Genomic DNA, 22525 nt, shown 5'->3' on the forward strand with positions numbered 1-22525 from the left:
AGCTCCCGATTTAGCAGTAGAGTATCAAGGTCGGCTCATCGACAGCAAGCCAAATGTTTTCTGTGAGCAACAGATGGCACACTGAGATTAGGGAAATGACCCGTTAAAGGCTTGGCTGAACGTGTGGCTGACGCATTGGGGCTTGTTTACTTTTCTTACCTATTTATAGTCGGTGGTATACAAAACAAACAGGACGAATAGTGACACATCATTTGGCTTTTGTTTGCATTGTTTGCAAACAAAAGATATAATAGAAATGATTAGCTTGACAAAACGTTGAGTGATTAGCGTGCAGACCTCACAGCTAGGAGACCAGGGTTCAATTCCACCCTCGGCCATCTCTGTGTGGAGTTTGCATGTTCTCCCCGTGCATGCGTGGGTTTTCTCCGGGTACTCCGGTTTCCTCCAACATTCCAAAAACATGCTAGGTTAATTGGCGACTCCAAATTGTCCATAGGTATGAATGTGAGTGTGAATGGTTGTTTGTCTATATGTGCCCTGTGATTGGCTGGCCTCCAGTCCCAAAGACAGCTGGGATAGGCTCCAGCATCCCCCGCGACCCTTGTGAGGAAAAGCGGTAGAAAATAAATGAATGAATGAATAGTTTGACAAAAGTGGTGATGGTCTTGTCATAATTCAAGCAAAACCAGTTAAGAAATGAACTTCATTCATGCCTAATTGCACTCCTATACATTCATCTCTCTATAATCAGATGCATACAGATAAAGAGTAAGAACATCGTGTTGTGATCTATGCTGCCTTGTTCATTCTTGGTAGACGTCCAATATTGGCTCTGTAGGACAGAAGCAGCCTGAGGTGAGATTAAAACATGGGCCAGTTGGCCACATGTGAACCAGGTTAGACTTGGAGCTTAGTGGCAGATCAGGACTAGAGCATATATATAAAGCAGCTCAAAGGAATGCTCTGTCACACATCATCCTGAAGTGGTACCTGCATACCTGTGCACTACAAACCTTTTGGAAGTCTCCAGCAGCACCGGCAGCCATGGTTCTGGAAGAGAATGAGTCCGACTCTGTCTTTGAGCCCCACATCGCTGTAAGTACTATAACACAGAGAGCACAGTCACATTATATTGATGTGTTGCCTTTTATGAATGTGGAGGAACTTAGTGACTCAGGTTTCTGTTTCTGTTACTACCTCAATCATATTTATTTATTTAACAACCCATTACAATACACTCATATGTGACTTTACTCATCTGTATACACCAGTCATTATTTGCACTATGACCCATTTACCATTGCACTAAAATTAATATATCTGCAATATGTCTGCTCCTGTGCAATACTATGTGTATATTTTGGATATCTTGTTAAATTGTCTTTTTTTTTTACTCTACTTTTATATACTTTTTTTTTAACTTGACTACTGCACTGAAAGGAGAAGCTCTCCAATCTCGTTGTACATCTTGTATAATGACAATAAAGGCCATTCCATTCCATTCTGCTCTTATGCGGACCAAGAATAACTGAACACAATCTACAACCTGTCTCCATCTAAAAGTGTGAAATATTCTCTGTTTATTTGAGGAGGAGCATGTCGACACTCAGTATGGGAAAGTCCACTGCATCATGACAGGGACACCCAAGGCAAACCGCCCAGTCATCCTGACATTTCATGACGTTGGCCTGAACCGTATGTATTACCTCTTCAATGGCTACTTTGAATATGCCTTGCCAAAGAGTTTTGGAAAAGGGTTAACACATTTGCATGTTTACATTTGAACAAAAAGTGACTGTGATGCAAATTAATTCATTTTTGTACCCATCTATAGACAAGTCATGTTTCGAGACTCTGTTCACACATGAGGACATGCAAGAAATTATCAGACATTTCCCGGTTTGTCATGTCGAAGCACCAGGACAACACGAGGGAGCCAAAACCCTCCCGACAACGTAAGAAGTCTTCATTGTTACCGATAGAGCTATACTTATCGGAAAAACTGCATATCATTCCAAATGCTGACTTCTGACCTCCCAAGGTATTCCTACCCGACCATGGACCAGCTGTCCGAAGCGCTGCCTACCGTGCTCAAACACTTTGGGTGAGTCAGACCTGATAATCCTCATGTTTTACCATGATAATCTCCAACTAATACCTTAGATCAGGTCCTGACTCTGAACGTGATTAACAGGTTGCACAGTGTGATTGGACTGGGGGTTGGAGCTGGTGCCTACATTTTGGCTAATTTTGCTGTGAGTCCTCAATTTTTCTTCTTCTATCCTCATTTGAGTCTGCAATATGACAATATTGGTGTAAAAAATATCTCACAACAATACAGTACATGGTATCCATAGTGCATGCAAATCTGTGTACATTCTCAGTCATTCAAGGTCTTGATAATTTGTACAGTTTTAAGGGAACTGGACTCTTCTTGTTTGTTGAAGACCAATCCAAAATCCAAAAGGCTTCTTAAGATCACTTCAAGGACAACAATGTCAAAATTCAGTATAGGGATTAGCGGTGGTTTGAGAGAGGAGCCCTCTCTAAACAAAGGGGGAGGTTTGTTCCATCGCCGATCATCTGCATACAACAATGCCCTGACATACTGTATCTCCCAAATATTATCTCATTCCACGGGGAGAATGGCCACTTGTTAAGCTATGCCAACCAAGCTGGCTGATGAAGAACAACCCAATTGAGTCCACCCCCAAGGTGTATAGCCCCATAAATATGAACACTTCACACCTAAGAAATTAAACATTCATTCATTTTCTACGGCTTTTTCCTCACGAGGGTCGCAGGGGTGCTGGAGCCTATCCCAGCTGTCTTCGGGCGAGAGGCGGGGTACACCCTGGACTGGTCGCCAGTCAATCACAGGGCACATATAGACAAACAACCATTCACACTCACATTTGAAGTCGCCAATTAACCTAGCATGTTTTTGGAATGTGGGAGGAAACCGGAGTACCCGGAGAAAACCCACGCATGCACGGGGGAGAACATGCAAACTCCACACAGAGATGGCCGAGGGTGGAACTGAACCATGGTCTCCTAGCTGTGAGGTCTGCGCGCTAACCACTGGACCGCCGTACCGCCAGAAATTAAACAAATATTATGTATTAAATGTAGGACAATCGGTATAGAAAACATATTTTTTATGCGGTTTATCTTCACTTAGGGTCACAAGAATGCTGGGGTCTACACCAGCTGTCTTTGAGCGAGAGGTGGGGTACACCCTGGACTGGTCACCAGCCAATCACAGGGCACATATAGACAAACAACCATTCACACTCACATTCATACCTATGGACAATTTGGAGTAGCCAATTAACCTAGGTGAAAGATTTTTCACAAATGAGAAGACTCCAGTTGCCTCAATTTAACCTTTCCAGATGGTGCATTTAGGTTCACCTACAAATACTTGAAAATATAGTAGAAAAATACAATATGACAGATGATTTTGTTGTTATTTATGATTTGTGTGTGGCCTGCAATTGTGTGTCTTGTGTGCATGTGTGTGTTTAGCTGAATCACCCAGACCTGGTGGATGGATTGGTTCTGATCAACATCAACCCCAATGCCGAAGGATTAATAGATACTGTCGCAAACAAGGTCAGCTCTTTATGTGTGTGTGTGTGTGTGTGTGTGTGTGTCATGACTGGCTCAGCTATGAATAAAATATATTTGTTACAGATTACTGAATGGACTCACGCCCTCCCTGACACAATTATCACTCACTTATTCGGAAAGGTAAGCTGCCCTGATGAGTTGATGAAATAGAGTTTGAACTCCTTTAGCTTTGACTAACTTTGAAACTGACTTTTTAGGATGAGATCCAGTCCAATCATGACCTCATAGCCACATACCGCCACCACATCACCACGTCTATGAACCAATCCAATGTGGGTCAGTTCTTCCGTGCCTACAACAGCCGCAATGCTCTTCAGGTGGAGAGGCCTGTTGAAGGAGGCAACGTCAACGTCAGAACCCTCAAGTGAGAACCACTATAGGGACTTGTAGTGGACAAAGGTTGTTGTTTAGCAACGTGTGGAAATACCAATGATATACACATATAGACATACAGTGCTTCATATTCAATATTCCGATTAGCCTAACATGCATCTTTTGGGGATGTGGGAGAAAAAGCACAGATGTTGGCCTAATGCTTACTACATGTGCTAATATGCTACGTTACGAGCATTTACAATCCAGTCATCCATCCTTTTTCTATAGCGCTTGTCCTCATGAGAGTCACAAGTGAGCTGGACCCTATACCACCTGGCTTCAGGCAGCCATTAATGCGTATCTTAGCAGAAATACAAATGCCCATCTGTAGTCTACAAGGAGGTGTATCACATATGTTAAAATGAGAACTTAACCCTTTCATGCACGCATTATGATAACCTGCTCCAAGATTTTTTTGTGTTTTTGGGACACTTTAGGCATGAAAAAACAAATTATCATCTTTAAAAATCATAAATTTTTCAAAGAGTTGGTAACGTGTCCATTCGAGTGGACAACGTGCATTTGAAAGACTGATGAAATATAGTTGTAAGTAAACCAATAAAAACAAAAAAAATGTAAACAGCATAAAACATGTTTTTGTTTGATCTTTAACATTTTTAACAGATTCCAAAACTGCTAAATGTACTGCAAAACATTTAACCAAAGAAAAATGTTCCTTTTTTTGAATCAGTTATTACTGTCTACTTAACTCCAACCACAACAATGAGGTCTTCTCATTGATGCCTACTACTACTACTACTCAATTCATCCAAACTGCTTCATTTTATGGCACGGCGGACGAGTGGTTAGCGCGCAGACCTCACACCTAGGAGACCAGGGTTCAATTCCCACCCTCGGCCATCTCTGTGTGGAGTTTGCATGTTCTCCCTGTGCTTGTGTGGGTTTTCTCCGGGTACTCCGGTTTCCTCCCACATTCCAAAAACATGCTAGGTTAATTGGCGACTCCAAATTGTCCATAGGTATGAATGTGAGTGTGAATGGTTGTTTGTCTATATGTGCCCTGTGATTGGCTGGCGACCAGTCCAGAGTGTACCCTGCCTCTCGGGAAGAAAATCTATTGGGTCTGTTCCCTCAATATTCACTTTCCACTCTCCTAAAAAGGAGTCAGGTCTCCCTTTTTGTCTGAGCTTCTTCCGCATCCTCATCTTCTTCACCATCCCCATCTTTCTCAGCATCCTCAACTTTACTGTCACTACTGATGCTAGTTGCTAATTCTCTTTTTTCTGGTAACCATTCATCATCCTTACTTGAGTCAGATGGTATTTGCTGGACTACTCTACTCTACTACTGGACTACTGACTGATGCGCAACTGTGACATTAAGTCTCATTCATATAGGAGAAAACATCTTTTGAATAGCTGTCCACTGTAGTGACCACTATCCCTTAAAGGGTTAAACATGGTGCCACATTGTTGCAGGAAAGAACCACTCACAGTGATTGAATGTCTAAATCTTTTTTTTGTGATATGTCCCAGATGCTCCACTTTGCTGGTTGTTGGAGACAGTTCTCCAGCTGTGGAGGTCGTAGTGGACTGCAACTCCAAACTCAACCCAACCAAGGCCACGCTGCTCAAGGTAAACACTAATCAGGAAAGCCCTTGTTAAAGATCATCCTGGAACGTAACTCTTATGCTTTGACCCACTAGATGGCTGATTGTGGAGGACTTCCTCAAGTGGCTCAGGTATGCTGGTATATTTAAGGCTCTACTGTAAATGCATGTGACATTTACGTATGCATATTTTGTATCTTAACAGCCAGCCAAAGTGATTGAAGCCTTGAAGTACTTCATCCAAGGCCTGGGATACCGTAAGTCACAACCATTTAACATTACACATATTCATAAGACAGTGCTAAAAAGTATTATCTGCACTTTAATTCCCTTGAAATTCTATCCATAGTGTCCAGTGCCAGTATGACCAGGCTTCGGTCACGAACGACCTCCAGCTCCAGCATCTCGTCCATGGATGGCCCTCGGAGCCGCGCTCACACCAATGAACTGCAACGCGGCCGCATTCACTCACACGGCGCAGAGGAGAAGCGTGGACGCTCCCACACTGACGTCTCCATGGACAGCATCTCAAACAGCAATATGGACCGCATGATTTCAAAGTCCACTGAAGTGGCATGCTAGAGCACACACACACACACACACACACACACACTACAAGTACTATATCATGCATAAGTTAAATTATACCTCAGACCTCTTTTTACCGGGCTCCACCCTCTTTCTACCCGCCACGCCCTTTTATCTGCACTCAAAGGTCACAGTCGTAGCTAAACCACCAGTTTCTCTCATCCTTTTCCACTGATTGCAGACATTCATATCATAATCATTAAAAACAATATCAGTGAGATTTATTTATTAATTAATGACAAATGTGTTTTTAGTTTAGCTGTACATCTACATGCATAATTTTTCATTACTTTCTTGTACTTTTATCAGGAGGTTATTTATAGAAATGTATATGGATAAGTATATAGAAAATGTTTGGTCCTGTAGAAGAATAAAATGATGCGATATTTCAATAAATAATAATAAAAATGAACTCCCTATTGTATTTCTTTCTTCGTACCACTAGATGGTGGTCTGCACGCTTGTACTTCCCCCCACAGTTCATGGAAAGCATCAAACATGAACGCCAGCCATCTGGCACAGCTTCAGAGATGTTTTTAATAACGGCTTATGGTTTTATCTTGAGCTTAGCTCTTACCCAGATGGGCTGCATTAAATAAAATAATGTCATGTTAATTCCTGTTTGTCATCCATCCATGTACAATTCCTAACACAAAAGTTCTGAGGATAATTTTGTGTCGTGGCAACAGTTCGTTGTGGTGACAAATCCCACGCAGAAAACATATACACACATATAGCATGAAATCAGTGGCACTGCATGGTGTATGTCTGTGTGTGTACTAGCTGTATGAATGAATGTGCTTTATGTGCAGAAACCGTGTGTGTGTGTGCAGAGTGTGTAGACCTGTGGGTTGATGAAGATGAATCAATTAATGATACAAAGCTGGCAGCATTAAAATTCACATTTGTTTAAAATTCTTCCAGCTGTGGGTGTGTTGCATCTTGATTACAAACCTTCTAGTCTGCATTATGACGCTTTGATGAATAATTCATGAGAGCAATTTCTTAGGAATTTATTTAAACATGAGACATCCACTGTGGCATGCTACTGCATAGAATATGTTTTGTTGGGTGCTGTTTTACTGTGCTTGGTTGTAAAAAGCTACACTGTTGTTTACATTCATTCAAAGCCATGGGCATATACACTGTATGGCAGGGGTCTCGCCCCCAGGACACTAGTTTGAGGCCCCCGCCTTGATATGAAAGTTTAATGTTAGTGCGGCCTGCGCAAGTTTGATATGGATGCTGTATGGTATCATGTACCCAGAAAAAATTATTACGTTTGATTAATGTTCATGTTAAAGGTTAAATAACTGTTAATAGTTATCCTCCCTATCCGTGTGGAAGTGGTAAGTTTTTGGCTTTTTTAAGGAAATAACTTGGAGGCTACCGTTTAAGTCGCTAGATCTCTAGTTTGCGAGTTAGCATGTGTCTCAAGACCCTGCAGTTGCGCAATATGTTGTAAATAAAAAGAGTATAAACGTGACTATAGTCGTGTTTTGTCATGTCTACAGGGCTCTAATAATGCTTTGTTCATTTTAATCTGAAAAAAATAATTTGTCTACCCACCAAACTATATGTGGTTTCTTAAGTTTTTATTATTTTTTACTGATTGATTGATTTTCTTTATTCTTGATTTGTTTATTTATTTTTCATCTTATTTTGTGCAGAAAAATAAAAATGAAGATATTTGAGAACAGTGGAATGTTTTATCAGAGCTTTTATTGTAGAAAATCGGAACCAAAGCACTGAAAAAGTTTGTATATTTTTCTGTTTTTAATAAATGTTTTTTTTGGGGGGAAAAACTGATGTGGCTCAGTCTCACCCAGACCCTAGCTCCAGTGGCCCCCAAGTAAATTGAGTTTGAGACCCCTGCTGTATGGGGGCCAAAGGCAACCCTGGTCATTGGGGCCCTCCATATCCTTGTACTGCACTGACAACAGTTTTTTAAAGGTGACCTATTATGCTTGTTCTACTTTTCTGACCCATAAAAGTAGTTAGAATGTAGTTAGAAACCAACATTTCTGATAATGATGTTTACACATTTGAAAGTGAGCCCTGAAAAAAGTTGGTGATGGCTCAAAACGCTCGGTTTCAGAGGGCGTTGCAAAACTGTAACATATAATATACAATAACGTAACATGACATACAGACATAAACAACACACAACATAGTTGTTTCACATCAAAATAAAATAATAACATTATCACAATTTGAACTGAAGTATGTGTGTGCGCATGCGTGCGAGTATGTGGTTTTGTAGGCGTTAAAAGTTCACTACACTGTGTAACCACATGAAGGAACCATTTTTAGCGCTTTAATACACACCTTTTGTAGTTTTGATTTCTTTATTCTTTTAAGTACTTGTCTTCCTCTTGCCACTCCACTGTCCACTGGGGTAACTTGAAATCCGTTTTCTCCAAACTACTCTTAACAAGTTTGTTTCGTCAGGTGTTGTTCAAGAATCAATCTGCACATGCGCAGTAACATGGAATAGTCCATTGCATGGGAAAGGAGGGGGGAGCAGTCGAAGCGGTCTTGATCGATTATGTAGTTAGTTATACCGTGGTTTTATCTACTCTGTTGTTCATTTTAAATTCAATAGTGATGAATTTCCCTAATGAAGTACAAAAAGTTCACTGATGAACTATGTTATTCACGGAGCATCGTGTATTCTTCTGCCGAGACACACTAACTGTAACTAGCTGTAACTGCGCTATAGCGAGCTTTGATGTGTTTACGACCAAAATTAGGTTTGTAATTAATATATGGAAAGGTACAATTTAGTGGGAATTGGTTTTATGTGTTTTAATAATACTGTCAATTGTATATGTGTCAAAACCACAATTGTTTTAAAGGAAATAGTAAATAAAAGAACAAAGTTAGTGCAAGTATGTTCTGTTAAAGTACCGTGTTTATGCCTTCTCCAAATTGCCCCTGAAGTCCCATGTGATATGCATATCCCATGCAGACCTGCTGAGAAATGCGACATGACAGGAAGAAAGCAGCCTTGAATATTCAGTGCCTGTCCACTTTGAACCCGTGTCACTTAACTACTAGCATGAGAGGTTTTGTATGTTTTGTTGAATGAAAATTTAATGTTATACGTACATAGTATGCACATCATGTCATCACTATTCAATTCCATTTATTACTTATAGCCCTTTTGTCTTCTGTGTTGCTATCATTTTATTCATACTTTTAGCTTTGTCTGTCTTAACAAGTTAGCACAATATTTGTACAGAGATGTCCAACTCGGGCTGCACGGTGGACGAGTGACCTCACTATAGACCTCACAGCTAGGAGACCTGAGTTCAATCCCACCCTCGGCCATCTCTATGTGGAGTTCAGTGCATGTTCTCCCTGTGCATGCGTGGGTTTTCTTCGGGTACTCCGGTTTCCTCCCACATTCCAAAAACATGCTAGGTTAATTGGCGACTCCAAATTGTCCATAGGTATGAATGTGAGTGTGAATGGTTGTTTGTCTATATGTGCCCTGTGATTGGCTGGCGACCAGTCCAGGGTGTACCCTGCTTCTCTCGCCCGAAGACAGCTGGGATAGGCTCCAGCACTCAGCTCAGGGAACCTTGAGTGGCAATCGATTCTAAATAAAACTGCATGAAAGTCAGCTATATGAACCACTGCAATCCCAATAGCTTGTTTGCTCCTGTTATCACCTTAATACACTGCTGTATTTTTGCAATTTCCTTAATGTTATGTATTATTTCCAGTCTTTATGTATTATTTCCAGTCTTCTTCTGATTATTATTTCTGATGCTGTTCCATTTTTTAAGGTGACAAACCGCTCTACCTCTATGCTTTACAGGCTGTACTTTACGAGATCTTATATTACCTCTACTACAATTTCTATTTTGTGTCTATTATATGTTTTCATGTATGACAATGTAGTTCGAAAAGAAGACAACTTTCCATCCTGGTGGGGTACCCTCCAACATCAGTGTTACATAAGATATGGTGTGAGTGCAGGATACACAGTGTCCTTCCTGGTTATGTTGACTTCTCTGAGCCCCTGTCCTATGAAAGCTACAGCCATGTTGGAACAGCTATAGTTAGCTATAGGTTGGGCGGGTTTATTGATAGTATTGATGGTATCGATACAGGGGGTTGGCTCAGAATTGCAACGAACATTAATTCATTCATTCATTCATTTTCTACCGCTTATCCTCACGAGGGTCACGGGGGGTGCTGGAGCCTATCCCAGCTGTCTTCGGGCGAGAGGCGGGGTACACCCTGGACTGGTGGCCAGCCAATCACAGGGCACATATAGACAAACAACCATTCACACTCACATTCATACCTATGGACAATTTGGAGTGGCCAATTAACCTAGCATGTTTTTGGAATGTGGGAGGAAACCGGAGTACCCGGAAAAAACCCACACATGCACGGGGAGAACATGCAAACTCCACACAGAGATGGCCGAGGGTGGAATTGAACTCTGAAAATCGGTGCAGAAAGTTATAATGATGACGTGAAAATCGACAAGAAGAAAGTTGAAACAGTTGGAAAATAAAACAGCAGCAAAAAAAAAAAAAAATTAAGAAAACCAAAAAAATTTAAAACAACAGCAACAATTTTATGAGAATAAAATATAAATATTTGAATAAAGTCATAATCTTGACATGAATAAAATTGGAACATTATGACAAAAAACGTATGAGCATAATAATTTAATACTATGAGGGAAAAAATGTACTTTCATAAAAATCATAAATTTTTTACCGCTCATCCTTCACGAGGGTCACGGGGAGTGCTGGAGCCTATCCCAGCTGTCTACGGGCGAGAGGCGGGGTACACCCTGGACTGGTGGCCAGCCAATCACAGGGCACATATAGACAAACAACCATTCACACTCACATTCATACCTATGGACAATTTGGAGTGGCCAATTAACCTAGCATGTTTTTGGAATGTGGGAGGAAACCGGAGTACCCGGAGAAAACCCACGCATGCACGGGGAGAACATGCAAACTCCACACAGAGATAGCCGAGGGTGGGATTGAACTCGGGTCTCCTAGCTGTGAGGTCTGTGTGCTAACCACTTGATCGCCATGCAGCCCCTGCAGCGAAGATGTACATGTTTTTTCTGTTGCATTTACTTTCAGGTGTTTTTGGGCATTCATTTATTGAAATTGCCTAAAATATCCTGTGTTTCTGATTACAATAAAGAAACATTGAACACAAAAATAATACAATCAAGGGCTCTTGGCCCAAAAGTATCGGTATCAGCGATCTGCATTTATTGGGTATCGAATTGATACCAAAATTTGCAGTATCGCCCAAGAATCTCCCAGGGCTCCAGATGTAGCATCACGGCGGCAGCCTTGCTAGCTGACGGCTAGCGTCAGTGACACCGGCAAACCGGGCACGGCGCTGTTCAGTCACACAATCAGTCGGAGGGACCCACAGCGGGTAGGCAACAACCTCCAAGTCGGATTTTAATATCACTGGAACAAATGTGTAAAATCCAAGCGGACTGACTGGAAAAAGGTGTCCAGTGACGGGAAATAGTGGCCTGTCTTAAGCGGGTGAGCATTGATCCGTTTTGGGGGCAGATTGGGTGGGAATAGCCCACCGTTAGCTGTGCTAGCTTAGCATTAAAGGGCTAACAGACAGACAATGGGCTTTACGTGGATGCTGCATGAGGTTCTATTATTGCTAACACGTATGATTATTTTTTATGACTATTACACATATCGCGGTAAAGATAGTGTAGTGACGTTTGACACGGTGCAGTAATTTGTATTCCTAGCAGATAGCCAGTGGTGCAGTGGCCGAAACCACCCCTCTGGGTTTCTCTGGTAACTTGGGTGCAAAGGTCCACACAGAGGTGGATTTACGTCATGCACAACAATAATACTGAAGCATGTATTTTATTTCAAGATGATGTATTGTTGCAAGGATGCATGTTTTCTGTGGGGGCGGGGTGACAACCTGCAGATAATATATCTTACTTAATCGTCTTCAGTCACAACACTGCACACTACTGACTGTTTTCATGCTAAGCTTAACACAGTAGCCCCAAATCATCAGTTCAAACTGCCTGATGGGTTAAATGTACATGATATATAGTATGATGTCATTTGTCATTTGCACACCATCAGCCATAAACTACATCCTGGTTATTGGCAATGATCAGTAGTCATTCATGAAGATCATACAGTATCTTGGACCAGTGATTTTCAACCACTGTGATGCGGCACACTAGTGTACCTTGAGAAACCGTCAGGTGTGCCATGAGGAATTATCCAATATCACTTTTTATAATTAACATTTATTAATCATCATTTGGGGTGGCATGGTGGTCGAGTGGTTAGCGCGCAGACCTCACAGCTAGGAGACCAGGGTTCAATTCCACCCTCGGCCATCTCTGTGTAGAGTTTGCATGTTCTCCCCGTGCATGCGTGGGTTTTCTCCGGGTACTCCGGTTTCCTCCCACATTCCAAAAACACGCTAGGTTAATTGGCCACTCCAAATTGTCCATAGGTATGAATGTGAGTGTGAATGGTTGTTTGTCTATATGTGCCCTGTGATTGGCTGGCCACCAGTCCACGGTGTACCCCGCCTCTCGCCCGAAGAGAGCTGGCAGAAAATGAATGAATGAATAATCATCATTTGCAAATATTATGTCAATAGTATACATGGATCCAAATATTTCAATTGCATTTGGTTTATTTGCTCAAATGGAAAGAATTGAACAGGGATGGAATATTCCAATCCGATTGAGGTATCTTGTACCCACTCAATCAGAAAGTTGCCAGGGTGTGTTGTTCTTCCTGGTGTTTTTCTTCCTCTGCGACCTGTATCTGATTATGTCAATAGCCACGTATACATGGACCCAAATATTCCAATTGCATTCGGTTTATTTGCTCAAACGGAAAGAATCTAACCTTTGTATACACCTCATTCCGAAAGAAAAGTGCCAATCCGAATGAATATATAATGGGATTCCCAGGGGTGGAATATTCCTTTCCCCAATCCGATTGAGGTATCTTGTACCTGCTCAAACGGAAAGTTGTCAGACTGCGTTCTTTCTTCTTCTGTTGTTTATTGGCGGTTGGCAAGCAGCTTTCGTGTGCATTAGCGCCATCTGTGGAACAGAATCTAAACCCTTCTATACGCCATTCACAAGTCCAGTTTTATTAAAAAAATAAAATATATATCAATATAAAACATGTCCCGAGTTTAATTATAAAATATTAGCAAGATTGAATGTGATCTTTTCCTGTTTAAATTTATCCCGGGTGCGTTCTTTCAGCGAATGCTCAGATATGACGTAACACGCAGCTCCAGACGTTCTTCGATTTTAAAAAAAATGGAGGCGAGCAATCGGCATTGGACTGCTAAGCAAAGTTTGTTTTTGATTCAAACTAAATTTCAAGACTGGACGAAGGAAAAACTGGCAATACGGAGTTATTCCAACAAGTGGAAGAAAAACTCGAGGAAGTCGGTATCACGTGATGTTGGTGTTTACGTTTTACTGCACAATCCCCCATTGACTATTCTGGTTGATTTTCACAGTGCATGTAGACAAGAGATTGGAATATTATTATGGGTTTTCTGGTAATAAGCTGCTTCTACATGTACAAGTCTTTAAAAGTGCACACATAGACATTCTTTAAGCCATTATGATTCCTCTGACAGCTTTGGGCTTTTCTCCATGTGTCCAAGGGCGTCACTTCTCTCATTCTGCAACTAATCCAAAGCGGCAGGAATGAAGGAAGCGACAGTGAAGATGCTGGATCGATGGTCACACCTGTCTGGCTTCTGTCAGGGAGAAATAAAAACGAGGGACAAGCCGGAGCTTGTGGGTGAAATTGAAAGCATTGAGGAGCAGGGGTGCACCACGGGAGGAGAAATAAGTGTCAGGTTGGGAGGCAGCTGTTATGAAATGATACTCAAAGGTGTGTCAATCGGAAACAATAAGTAGGAGGCGGGTGTTCTCCTCCGTGAAGACATACAGCACAAGTCGGAAGTGGAACACATACAAGCTTCTGTGTAGAGCAGAGGTGTAGTCTTCTGCCTAAAAGCTGCCAACATGCACTTTTGGGATTTTCTTGGCTGCACCAATAGAGGTATGTAGCGGCTTGTTGGCTCGGGAGAGTCTTATTTGGGCTGGTGTGTGGGTGCTCGGTGCTCGGCAGGTACAGAGAGGGTCTGACAAGTCTGAGAGGGCTGGAAAGGAATTTGCAATGCTCGCCACCATGCAAGCAGTTGCATGTGGAAACCTCACACACTGGCTGAGTGTGCAGCACAAACAATGACACTTCTGATATAGTGTCAGCTTGCTACTGTATGTTTTGCTTTGATAAATGTGCTTGCAACAGAAGGCATAGTTGGACAAACAAACAAACAAACGGACCGGAAAGGAGGAAATATGTTTGGATATTTGCTTAGTGATTTCTGCACTTTGCTACCCAGGATGCACCTTTTATTTGCTCTGCTTGTTTTGTTTTTTTGTGGAGATGGCAACACTAGAGTAAAGAGAACTTAAAACTAGAATAGGATAACTACCCACTACTGTAGACTGTAACAAACTTGTTTTCACACTTGCTTCAGTAGTTCTCCGCAGCCATGTCGGGGCATTCCACCTCTGTAAAGGGTTAAACACAGGATCTCTACTATCAGCTATCAAATGTCACCTTTTTCTTGCCCACGAGGCAACATGTTGGCTTGAAGTTAAAAGCAGAGCAGTGAGAGTGTTGCATTCAGTCATATTGCATACCTTCTATTGCTGCACGGAAAAGAGCACTGATTTATTCACATTAGCATGCAATCTCATTTGTAAAGTTCTACCTAAGATTAAAATATTTGATACAGATTAATCACACTTGTCTGTAGTTAACTCAGAATTAATTGCATTTAATCTCAGAAAAGATTTTATCTATAATAAGTATGGGACTTTCAGGACTAGTGGTTAGCACGCAGACCTCACAGCTAGGAGACCAGGGTTCAATTCCACGCTCTGTGTGGAGTTTGCATGTTCTCCCCGTGCATGCGTGGGTTTTCTCCCACATTCCAAAAACATACTAGGTTAATTGGCGACTCCAAATTGTCCATAGGTATGAATGTGAGTGTGAATGGTTGTTTGTCTATATGTGCCCTGTGATTGGCTGGCCACCAGTCCAGGGTGTACCCTGCCTCACGCCCGAAGACAGCTGGGATAGGCTCCAGCACCCCCGCGACCCTTGTGAGGAAAAAGCGGTAGAAAATGAATGAATGAATGAAGTATGGGAAATCTTTTTTGTGGTAAACGATTCGATGCGCAACACAATCATATTTTATGTAAAATGATATAATTTTGGAAGTTTTAAAATTTTGTATTACAAATTGTCTTTATTATTAGCATATTAGCGCTTGAACTCGCCCACAAACGTTCAGCAAATACAAAATATGAGCGAGTGAGACCTCTCACACTGACACAAACATGTCAGCAAAATAAGTTTTGTTTAGTTATGATACTGGTTCTAACTATTTGTGAGTAAAAAAGCTTTTTAAGGATTATTATGAATGATTTGCCTCGATGCAGCTTTCCTTCATGAAATGTACAAATGAAAATACCTAAAACATAGGGCAATAGTTATAAAACATTTAATCAAAATTGCAAACTCAATTTAATTTCATTTCTATTTTAAAAACTTAACAAATACAGAGAAATTAATCATCATATTATGTGAGCTGTGTTTATTGCATGCATTAATTACAAATTAAGGAGTGAAAAATGGAAATTGTCTTTAATATTAACATATGAGAATGCTTCCAGCTAAATATGAAAAAAATTGTGCTGTGAAAGTTTTTTATCTTCATCAGAATGAAGTTTTAATCGTGAAGCTGACAGTGTGAGTAACGTCAGCACCCTATTGTGAAGGATGATGATTGCAGGGCTGCTTCCTTCAATCTGTTTTTGTCACAATGAAAGTTGTGTTGTGCAATGCCCTCAGCATGGCATCAGTTCTGGGTTTGCAAGCCAGAGGCACTCATCCTCCGCTCCGAGCTGGAGAGAGAAGGAAGAAAAATGACAGCATCACGCACGCGTAGGAGTGCAATGTGTTGAAGTGAGTGTTTATATGCGAGAGGAACGCTTTGAAACAGCAGCAGTAGTGACAGATGTTTCAGTGTCGTCTTTGATAACCGCTTGGATTTTATGGTCATTGGAGATGTGAAAAAGTGTAGTGATGGTGCTGTTTTGTGTCTGGAATATGTGGTAGGTAAGTAATAAATAGATAACAGGCAGTTTAATGGAGCCGTGAGCATCTCTTGTGCTGTGTTGTTTATGTTTATCCTGTTTATTTGTAACCTTATGTCAACCATTAATCAGCACAATGGTTGGTAAAGATCAAAAGAAAAGTATGATCATTTGCTGTTAAACATCTTAAACATCAGTCCTTTCCAAACATCTTATCTGACCTCTTATCAATAGACCCATGATGAAAATGGTAATATTAATGATAAAGATTATAACAATAATGATAATAATATTACAATGATAATAATAACAGGGGAAAACAAGACAGTGGCATGAACATGATTATATATTGCAAAAAGGGGTAGGCATTTATAAGCTTTTGCTTCAGCCTACTCCTTTTGGGCTTGTTATCAGATAGTTGAATACAAATGTAAATAATGGGAAGTTATATTTTGATTGATGTAAGAAATGCACTGTAATGTTTCATATATTTGCCCAAATAAAGGGAAAAAAATAAAAAAATAAAAAAATCGCATGAAGTCACAAAACTGGCATGCACGTTATGGAGACCAGAGTTTATGCGGAAAAAAATCTTTGAAAACTCGGCCATTGTCGCTAAAACAATGAGACAGGGACAAAGATGAAAGATGCAATCATCTGGTGACCAAGGATGTGCTACAACAGATCAGTGTTAGCATCCTTGTCAGAAAGGAAGTACTAACACTTCATGGACCATGGATGCCATTAATATAAATAATGTTTTTTGTTCAGCATATGACGCAAAATCACCAAGGCAAGTCAAGAGTCTTCGGGGTTCAGCTTTTTGACGTTCTTATAAACATCGAACATGTTATGTCCACTTTCAAAATGACCATTTTTTTTTCTTTGTGTTTCAGATATTTCCGGACAATCACACTATGCGGGTAAGTACAAGATTGTGTTGTACCCTTATTATTATGTACTTAATGTACAGTATGTATCCATTTTGTTTCATATTTCTTCGGATGTAAGCAACACTTTTTTTTTGCGTGTGCACTTATGGCACCGCTTCAGATTAGCGCTTAGCATTCCCAAATAAGAGTACCGCAAGGAGAACAGAGCAGAAAGGAGACAGAGCATGAAGTTATGCATTGCTCTGTGTGCATCTTTTGGACAAATAAAGCTATGTTCACACTGCAGGTCAATTCCGATTTCTTCGAACATATACGACCTGTATCTGATTTTTTTCATGTCAATAGCCACGTATACATGGACCCAAATATTCCAATTCCATTCGGGTTATTTGCTCAAACGGAAAGAATCTAACCTTTGTATACACCTCATTCCGAAAGAAAAGTGCCAATTCGAATGAATATATAATGGGATTCCCAGGGGTGGAATATTCCTTTCCCCAATCCGATTGAGGTATCTTGTACCCGCTCAAACGGAAAGTTGTCAGACTGCGTTCTTTCTTCTTCTGTTGTTTATTGGCGGTTGGCAAGCAGCTTTGGTGTGCATTAGCGCCATCTGTGGAACAGAATCTAAACCCTTCTATACGCCATTCACAAGTCCAGTTTTATTAAAAAAGAAAATACATATCTATATAAAACATGTGCCGAGCTTAATTATAAAATATTAGCACGATTGAACTTTATCTTTTCCTGTTCCCGGGTGCGTTCTTTCAGCGAATGCTGAGATATGACGTAACACGCAGCTCCAGACGTTCTTCGATTTAAAAATAAATGGAGGCGAGCAATCGGCACTGGACTGCTGCGGAAAGTTTGTTTTTGATTCAAACTAAATTTCAAGACTGGACGAAGGAAAAACTGGGAATACGGAGTTATTCCAACAAGTGAAAGAAAAACTGGAGGAAGTCGGTATCACGTGATGTTGGTGTTTACGCTTTACTGCGCATGCCCCATTGACTATTCTGGTTGATTATAGTGGCGCATGTAGACACGCCATTGGAATATTCCTTTCCATGTATACCATTGCTTTCGGAAAGGTCATTCGGAAAGATTCCATTCGGAAAGATTCCATTCGGAAAGATTCCATTCGGAAAGAGAAAAACTTCTCAGGTAAACGTGGCTATTGTGAACAGCACAATTGCGATTTTTTTCAAATGCGACTCATGCCTCATTCGTATGCGTATATATATATATATATATATATATGTGTGTGTGTATATACGTGTATATGTATGTATTTTGTATATATATGTGTATATATCCATTTATCTGTTTATCTTGAAAGTAAGGGAAATGCGACCATATTAATATTATTATTGTGCATATTAATATGTTACATTTGTGATAATGTAAAAAAAAAAATTGGATTAAAAAAAAAATCTGAATTATGCATCATACCGTGCAGTGTGAACGTAGCCCAAGTTAGTTGATGATTATTTTGTGAGTTAAAGAGTTTAATGTTGAATATTTCAGTCATATTGGTTTTTCCAACCCCTGCACGGCACAGCGGGGAAAACCTGTCACTGTGAGTGTGGATTACCCCCCCCCCCCCCCTCAAAATGAGGCTTTATCGTTAGTTGTATGTGTTTTTGTACTTCAGATACTGCTACAGTATATTATGGTTGCTCAACATTCTCCTCGGTATTAGATTAATATGCAGACCATTTGTGTATTTGTTAGTGCTCATGTGAAGCTTTATCAAAATGTGACCATGCAAAATACATCATTTTCATCTGGAATTATGTTGACTATTTGAAGGTCAGTGTGCACGAGTAGGGGTCAATTGTCTGAAGGAGTATGCGACTGTAAAAAAGCCACTAAGCCACTGGTCTAATGTAACCTCTATACAGTGAAACCAGGCATTGCAGTGATCTGCTGTAATGTGATAACCAGCTTTATAGTCCTCACTTCATTTCTTTCTATTTAATTCTGTCTTGGCCAGCATCTCTCTGGAACAGCAATTTCTTGCTCTTTGAAAGATTTCCCTGGCGTTAATGTGTCGTATGATGGAATTAGGTTTGGAGGTGCAGCTCGAGATGTTATGGCTTGTAAGCTTATCTTGGCTGTTGCTAAGTAACAATTGTGTTCCAGTAGGGTGTTGTATATTTAGAGCTACAAGTATGTGTTGCTTGAGAAGGTTTTCAAACATAAATCAAATTTCTCTAACGTTAACTTGGCAAGTCTCAGTGGGATGCGTGTCCCAGAGCTGACGTCAAGGTTGAGGATGAAACTTGATGAGATGATGTTGTCTCGCTGCTCTTGGAGCACAATGGCAATGACATATTCATCCTTGGGAACAGTGTGCATAATAAATATAGCATTTAATCACAATGACACTCTTGCACTCGGTTTGCTTGGGCAAAAAATGTAAATATGATTTTCATTGAATTGTCTTGTTAGAGGGGCGGCACGGCGGTCGAGTGGTTAGTGCACAGACCTCACAGCTAGGAGACCCGAGTTCAATTCCACCCTCGGCCATCTCTGTGTGGAGTTTGCATGTTCTCCCCATGCATGCGTGGTTTCCTCCCCCATTCCAAAAACATGCTAGGTTAATTGGCCACTAGGTATAAATGTGAGTGTGAATGGTTGTTTGTCTATATATGCCCTGTGATTGGCTGGCCACCAGTCCAGGGTGTACCCCGCCTCTCGCCCGAAGACAGCTGGGATTGGCTCCAGCACCCCCCGCGACCCTCATGAGGATAAGCGGTAGAAAATTAATGAATGGATGAATGTCTTGTTAGACAGGCTGTACGGCGGTCGAGTGGTTAGCGTGCAGACCTCACAGCTAGGAGACCCGAGTTCAATTCCATGTCTTCACCATAGCTGTTGGTGTTTAAACATTGTAAACCAGGGGTCTCAAACACGCGGCCCGTGGGCCAAATGTGGCCCGCAGGACGCTAGTTTAGGCCCCCGCCTTGATATGGAAGTTTAATGTTAGTGTGGTCCGCACAAGATTGATATGGATGCTGTATGGTATCATGTACCCAGAAAAAAATGTTAAAAGTTAAATAACTTTTAATACTGTTAATTTTAATTTTAATTTTTTTTAATTTAATATTTTATAATTTAATTTTATTTTATTTTAAGTTTTTAATAAATGCGTTTTTTGTTTTTTTTTGTGGAAAACCTGATGCGGCCCAGCCTCACCCAGACCCTAGCTCCAGTGGCCCCCAAGTAAATTGAGTTTGAGACCCCTATCGTAAACTGTAGTTAGTTGGTCCACCGTCACAATTTGTGTATGTAGGCTATTCTATTGACAGTGAGTGTTTAACATTTGTCTCCTTACACTAAAAAAAAAAAAACAAACAAACACTGGAACTGTATTGTTTACCTTAATAGGAACCTCAACAACATAAGCCATTCTTAGCCAGACGTTTTTTTTTTCAATGTTGCTGCTTGGTTAACATGGTAAGTTAACCATGAAAACTGCAATTAAATCTTAAAAGTACAGCATGTGAAATGACTGCAGGAGAACGCAGGCATTAAGGGGGTCAATGCTTAAAAGGCTGACTCAAACGGCATGCAAAGAAGAGCGTGTATGATAGAAAGGGGGGAAAAAAAGGATAAAAAGAGAATTGCATGATTTACAGATGACTGATATAAATTAAGAAAATAGGAAACCAAAGTAAATGAAACAGACAAATGTATGTTTGCAGTGTCTATGTATATGTCAGCCCGTTTTTATACAAGTTAGTTGGTGACCCTATTTACATTTTACCATCTATTTTTGTTCTCTCTTCCTCCAACGCCATCCCCTCCCAACACCACACAAACACACACTCGTCTCCGCCCGGGACTACCTTTTTTATACTGCAGCCTTCACTTAAGACATAGAAGAGTGTCTTCTGTTTGGGCTTCTTGTCGACACACACACACACACACACACACACACATTGTTTAGTTTCATATAGCTCACTTGCTGTCACCTACATGTTTATCTGGAGGCGCACACTCACGCTTTTGCATATGTAAACCCCCTTTCCTCGAGCTTAAACAAACACACACACACACTCCATGGTGCACTGCATGCACAGCGCACTCGTGATCGGCTGCGGCAGCCTGTGAGGGGAAGCGATGTTGGGATCCGTTTGCTCCACCGCTGTTACAGAAGAGCGCCTGACTCGGAAAACGGATCTCTCGCGTCATTTGCTCTCAGTTGTTTTTCCTGCAACATGATTTAGCCTTCATGGTCTCGCTTTCATTCTGCTTGGGTTCACATCACTGATTTGGATGCTCCCGCTTTTCAATGCGCTTCACTTCATCCTCCAGGTCTGTGACATCAGACACCTGCTTGACCTGTTTAAGTCCTGAAGACCCGGGAAGCTTTGCATGATGTAAAACCGAGCGCTTTTTTGCCATCTCTCTTTTCTTGCAAAACCACTTTTAATCCTCATACTCTTTTGTTTTTTTTTTTTTTTTAATTTTGTTTCTTTGCTCACCTCAGTCACTCCCACCTACCTCTGCTTCACTGCGCTCCACTTTTATCTGCCCTTCTTTGCCCTACATTCGCTTTCTTCTCTGATGCCAGCTTCTCCGCCTCATTCACTCAACTGTCCTGCTGTCTCCTCTGGATCCTGGATACGATCAGGGAAGGACCAGACAAAGGTGGATGCTACGATCCTGCAACCCTGACATTTGGGCTACTGGGAACCTGTGCTCTATGGATTTTACATCATTGATTATATTTGGATAAGCTGCTGCTGCTGCTTGAAAACACAAAATTTTGATATTTTTTGAGGATTTGTTTCACCGCTGGATGGTCTGAAGTGGAACAAAGTTCTTTGCATGAAGGGAGTTGCCTTGAAGATATCATTTGGTGATGGCGTTTTCCTGGTTAAAGGTCATGCAATGCTGCACCAGCTGCTAGCTAGCTGTGTCGTGTCGTGTCTCAAGGAGTGAGCATCAGTATGGTACTGGCTTAATTTTTCTGGATATTTTACTACCGTATGGATGACAACGGTGTACATTTTTGGATACATCTCAAGTTCTTTTTCCTCTGTTCGTTCATGTCAATTATTGATATGAATACTTGTTCGGTAGCTGCCAAACGCATTGGACACAACAGCGCCTGAGGCTGTATGCAGATTTTGGTACCCTGCTATTTAGTTTGGGTGCTGTGGCCAGGATTGGAACACCATCCTTTACAGAACACATGGAGGACAGTGGATGCATCCCACTCTGCTGGAGCAAAGGAGCCTGCATCTATGCACAGCATCCTTTACCAAGTATGTATTCATGCGTGG

At 41.1% G+C, this 22525-nt stretch overlaps 2 protein-coding genes and 1 long non-coding RNA gene across 12 annotated transcripts in view; 2 read left to right on the top strand and 1 right to left on the bottom strand.

The window, feature by feature from the left end:
• Positions 1–331: 331 nt before the first annotated feature.
• LOC131136560 (uncharacterized) lies at positions 332–8559 on the bottom strand. The gene is made up of 3 exons (XR_009131755.2): positions 8457–8559; positions 960–1063; positions 332–793 (listed from the first exon to the last, which is right to left on the bottom strand). It is a non-coding gene; the product is annotated as an uncharacterized LOC131136560 (long non-coding RNA).
• On the top strand, positions 903–6540 carry LOC131136558 (protein NDRG1-like). Of its 2 annotated transcripts, XM_058083545.2 has the most exons (12): positions 903–1056; positions 1551–1656; positions 1796–1916; positions 2003–2065; positions 2156–2216; positions 3490–3576; positions 3658–3714; positions 3792–3958; positions 5466–5565; positions 5637–5672; positions 5746–5797; positions 5890–6540. In XM_058083545.2, the coding sequence occupies exons 1-12, from the start codon at positions 1006–1008 to the stop codon at positions 6120–6122; spliced, it is 1134 nt and encodes a 377-aa protein (XP_057939528.2). In that variant the 5' UTR covers positions 903–1005; the 3' UTR covers positions 6123–6540. The 2 variants fall into 2 exon arrangements, with proteins under 2 accessions (XP_057939528.2, XP_078654251.1); XM_078798125.1 differs by having other exon boundaries at positions 3490–3714.
• Positions 8560–11497: 2938 nt separating the features above from the next.
• Positions 11498–22525, top strand: part of LOC131137737 (focal adhesion kinase 1-like) — an 85478-nt gene continuing 74450 nt past the window's right edge. For 7 of the 9 annotated variants that reach the window (XM_058086002.2, XM_058086012.2, XM_058086003.2 and 4 more), the window contains exon 1: positions 21687–22507. In XM_058086002.2, coding sequence (XP_057941985.2) covers positions 22435–22507 — 73 coding nt within the window. In that variant the 5' untranslated portion in view covers positions 21687–22434. Of the gene's footprint in view, positions 11678–13745; positions 14225–17231; positions 17259–21686; positions 22508–22525 lie in introns of those variants that run through there. The other 2 variants (XM_058086010.2, XM_078798040.1) reach the window with 2 other exon arrangements.

The sequence above is a fragment of the Doryrhamphus excisus genome, linkage group LG17, assembly GCF_037039965.1.
Source record: "Doryrhamphus excisus strain RoL-2023G ecotype Guam linkage group LG17, RoL_Dexc_Guam_v1.1, whole genome shotgun sequence".
NCBI classification, from domain to species: Eukaryota; Metazoa; Chordata; class Actinopteri; order Syngnathiformes; family Syngnathidae; genus Doryrhamphus; species Doryrhamphus excisus.

What these genes read in the sequence shown, in the direction of transcription:
- LOC131136558 (XM_078798125.1), top strand. Translation starts at nt 1,006, where the DNA reads ATGGTTCTGGAAGAGAATGAGTCCGACTCTGTCTTTGAGCCCCACATC. An exon ending in ACATTTTGGCTAATTTTGCT is followed by an intron (nt 2,217 to 3,489) that starts GTGAGTCCTCAA and finishes GTGTGTGTTTAG; the next exon opens with CTGAATCACCCAGACCTGGT. An exon ending in CCAAGGCCACGCTGCTCAAG is followed by an intron (nt 5,566 to 5,636) that starts GTAAACACTAAT and finishes TTGACCCACTAG; the next exon opens with ATGGCTGATTGTGGAGGACT.